Source organism: Quercus suber, unplaced genomic scaffold (genome assembly GCF_002906115.3).
Source record: "Quercus suber isolate HL8 unplaced genomic scaffold, Cork oak 2.0 scaffold_396, whole genome shotgun sequence".
NCBI classification, from domain to species: domain Eukaryota; kingdom Viridiplantae; phylum Streptophyta; class Magnoliopsida; order Fagales; family Fagaceae; genus Quercus; species Quercus suber.
The window spans coordinates 719,784-724,116 of NW_027069848.1; the positions used below are offsets into that span (position 1 = coordinate 719,784).

At 43.1% G+C, this 4,333-nt stretch overlaps 1 protein-coding gene across 1 annotated transcript; it reads right to left on the minus strand.

Moving 5' to 3' along the window:
• Positions 1-3,075: 3,075 nt before the first annotated feature.
• Positions 3,076-3,693, minus strand: LOC112005179 (uncharacterized). Its single transcript, XM_024037428.1, has one exon. It carries the CDS (start codon positions 3,691-3,693, stop codon positions 3,076-3,078), a length of 618 nt encoding a protein of 205 aa, XP_023893196.1.
• Between the last annotated feature and the right edge of the window lie 640 nt (positions 3,694-4,333).

Genomic DNA, 4,333 nt, shown 5'->3' on the forward strand with positions numbered 1-4,333 from the left:
CCAGCCACACTCGGCTTACCACACGCCGAGCCGTCCGTATTTAGTTTCATCAAGCCAACCGGAGGCTTTTCCCATCGAATTCTCTGAATAGTTCTATGAACCGGAACTCTGGGAGAGACAATACAGTGCATGAACTCAACAACTTGATTTGAAATAAGCAAGTCTAATTGCGGGTTCAGCCTCTTCCTTTGAAAAACAAAATTATTTCTACTTTTCCAGATATTCCAAATAGCAAAAGGAAATCTAATTTTCCACGGCAAACTCATGGATGCACACGTACCAATCCCCATGCCCTTATGATTTCCATTCCAATGAAGCCATTCTAGCAACCCACTGTCCCAAAAAACCCGGTTTGCTTCTGTAATCCCCATCTTAGCCCACACCAGCTTAACCCAAGCACAGTCCCAAAGCGCGTGAATAACTGATTCTGAACTCTCTTGACAAATGGGGCACAAATCTTCTTCACAGACACCTCTCTTCATGAGACAGCTCCTAACCCCAATACTGTTATGGGCACACCTCCAAAGAAATGATTTAATTCTAGGGAGAGTGTTTGCTTTCCAAATCCAACCAGCACTGAAATCCGTATTCTCCGCATACCCCAAAGCAATTTTATAGGCACTTTTCAAGCTAAAAGAACCCTGAGGAGAATCAGCCCACGCAAGTTTATCCCTTCCCCTACTAGTCATCGCAATAGGAGTGGCTTGAATCACCATCTTAACCTCCGGAGGCAGCTCAAAAGATAGTCTATCCCAATCCCAACCCGTATCTCGTAAGAAATCCTTGACTTCTAACAGATTTACTCCCCGAGGCAGAGGGCCCTGAATAGCACTTCGAAGAGTACCCTTACTCAACCAATTACTGTGCCATACATTTAAAATACTATCTCTACCAACCATCCATCTACTACCCTTGTTGAAAATGTCCATCCCCTTTTTCATAGCTGCCCAAACAGAAGAATTGGGAAGCTTATAAGGAATAGCAGCATGCATTCTTCTACCAGCACAGTATTTTCTTCTTAACACTTGAGCCCACAAAGCTTCACCTTCAGTGTGAAATCTCCAATTAAACTTCGCAAGGAGAGCAAGGTTTCTCCCTTTGGCAGAATGCAACCAAAGACCCCCTTCCTCCTTTGGTTTGGTAACCTTTTGCCAACCAACCCAATGCATTTTCTTTTTTTCCTCCGATGACCCCCAAAGGAAGTTTCAGTTGACCCTATCTATCCCATCCAAAATTTTTCCAGGCAAATAAGAGCATTGCATAACATAAGAAGGAATAGCAGCCGAAGAGGCTTGAATGAGGACCGTTCGACCAGCCAAAGACAACATGCTCGCTTTCCAACCCGACAACTTTTGCTTGACTCTATCAAGAATAAAATTATAAGCCTGAGTTGACCTACCAGCATGCTTCAAAGGAAACCCCAAATATTTACCAAGCGACTGAGTGGATGCAAATCCAAGAATATCACTTAATGACTCCCTAGTATCTCTGTCAACATTTGGAGAAAAATAAACTCTCGACTTAGCTTCACTAAGAGATTGACCGGAGAGATTGCAAAATTCATCTAGCACATCTCTAATTGCTGTGCAGTTAATATGATCTGCTTTGGCAAACAACAATATGTCATCCGCAAAGAGAAGGTGAGAGAAAGAAAGACCACTTTGGAAAGTCTTAACTGGCTGCCAGAGTTTTGCATGACATTTCTCTTCAATCAACTGCCCAAGGTAGTCCATGCACAAAAAAAACAAATACGGGGACAAAGGATCCCCTTGCCTTATCCCCCTAGAAGGGTAAATTGGATCAAGAGCCTCTCCATTAAATAAGATTGAAGTGGACACCGTGGAGACACAACTCATGATAATATCCCGAAGATCCATTGGGAAATTTACTCTAGTGAGCATGTCTCTAATAAAACTCCATTCGATCTTATCATACGCTTTCTCCAAATCTATTTTTAGCACCATGTACCCAGTTCCCCCTTTCTTTTTGCTTAAAGAATGGATAATCTCTTGAGCTATAATCACATTATCAGACCCTTTCCTGCCTGGCACAAATGCCGTTTGATAAAGGGAGATTAATTTCCCCAAGTAAGGTCTTAACCTAGCCACAATAATCTTAGTCAGCACCTTGTACACTGAATTACACAAACTGATGGGCCTATAATTCCCCAACGTCTCCGGGCCTTGAACTTTTGGAATTAAAGCAATGTGGGTCTTATTTAAATAATCCGGAACTCTTTTATCGGTAAAAACCCTCTTGATTTCCTCCATCACTGATTTCCCCACCACAAGCCAGAATCTTTGGAAAAATCCTGCATGCAGCCCATCCGGGCCAGGAGCTTTGAAAGGTTTTAAGGACCACATGGCTGCCTTAATCTCCTCTTTTGAGACCATCCCACTCACACTTTGTTTTTCTGCCTTTGAAAGCCTTGGCTGCCATTGACAATTAGACCTGGATGAGGTCGAAGCAGAAGCAAGGGAAGTCGTATATATGTCAGCAAAGCCTTTCCAGAAGAACTCTTTCACAGCATCCTCTTCACACAACCACTCCCCACTGGTATTTTTGATAGCCAAAATTTTATTTCTTTTCCTTCTAACCAAGGTGGACACATGATAGAAATTGGTGTTCCTATCTCCTTGGATCATCCAATTCACTCGGGATTTTAAATCCCATAACTCCTCTTCCTGAGCCAGCACACTATCCAGCTCCTTTAACAAATCATTTTCAAGATTTAATAGAAAATTGGAAGGATTCACAGAGACAGATCGCTGAATGCCATTTAGTCTGGCCATGATATTCTTTTTCCGGGTAAAAATGTTCCCAAATTGCGTTCTATTCCAGACCTTGGCTTCCTTTGTAAAATTTTCAATTGCCTCACCAAGCCTGGGAACATTTCTCCAGGCTTGGGCAACAACCTTAGGAAAGGTAATATTAGACAACCAACACGTTTGGAACATAAACGGCCTCTCCCTTCTATTAACTTCCCTCGGTTGCATCTCCAATAAAACGGGGCAGTGATCTGAGTGGCATCGAGTGAGATGTACCACTTTAGCATCGGGATACAAAACACACCAGCTAGGATTTACAAAAAAACCTATCAATTCTTTCTTGGATCAGAGCCTGGACTTCCCTTCTATTTGACCAAGTAAAACAAGGACCCGAAAACCCAATATCAATCATATTACAATAATCAAGACATTCTTTAAACAACAAAGACCGATTAACACTAACAGCTCTCCCCCCAAACTTATCGTCCTCCAAGAGAGGTTCATTAAAATCCCCTGCTATCACCCAGGGCATATTATGAAGATCTGCAACTTTAATAAGGTTATTCCATAATATGTGCCTTTCAGCACTTCTAGGACTGGCATACACAGCAGAAAATAACCAACTAAGGTTTGAGGGACGAACCTTTACCGAAATGTGAATTTCCTGCTCTGTACTAGCTAAGGAAGAGACCTCCACCTTCTCTGACATCCAAAGAACCCACAATCCACCAGCGTATCCGATAGTGTTCGTGTGGATAGCTCCATCAAAAGGAAGATTATCAGTAATCGCCCTTGCTCTCTCCCCTCCAACCCGAGTCTCCATCACCACTAGAATTGCAGGGTCATGATTCTGCACTAATTCTCGAACATGCTTTTGAAATGAGGGCTTCAAAGCACCCCTACAGTTCCAGATTATAATATTCATTAAAACAAGGGCTGAGGAGGAGCAAACATCAACAGGAGGCATCTGCTTCGCCTCCACCTTCCAAATCCATTCGATCTCCAGCCACAACTCCATTATCTGGACTTTCCCGAATGCTATTGTTAAGTTGAGCTGAAAACCCCACATTTTCATTCCCTGTGGAGCCATTTAAGATTTGAAGGCCACCATCCGTTGAGTCACTTGGATCATTTCCTCCACTTCTAATAAGAGCTTCTCCCTCCAAACTTTCCTTACACTCACCCACAGGCTGGCATTGTATCCCCCCATGGTAAGTATCGGACTTGCACGCATCTCGGCTTGCACTAGACCCAGACACTTCGCCCCTACACCCTCCAAATTGGTACCTCGCATCTGACCCATTGGAAGAACTGAACTGGAAATCATATGTGCTCTTTAGATATGAACCATCATTGCACGCCTTTGAAAGAATATGGGTGCGAGAAGGAACACCTTCTCTCTGAATGGAAATGGAGTTTATTGCTTGATAAGAGTCAGTGGCTTGATAAGAATCAATGGCGCTCTTTAACTGAACCTTGGGATCCCTAGCACGGGCAATGGCTTTTTTGCCCTTCACTGAAGTGCTACGGATGGCCTTTACTTGACTTTTATTCAGCGAGGTCCA

Excerpts from the sequence above, each read along its gene's own strand:
- LOC112005179 (XM_024037428.1), bottom strand. The coding sequence starts at position 3,693 with ATGAATATTATAATCTGGAACTGTAGGGGTGCTTTGAAGCCCTCATTT.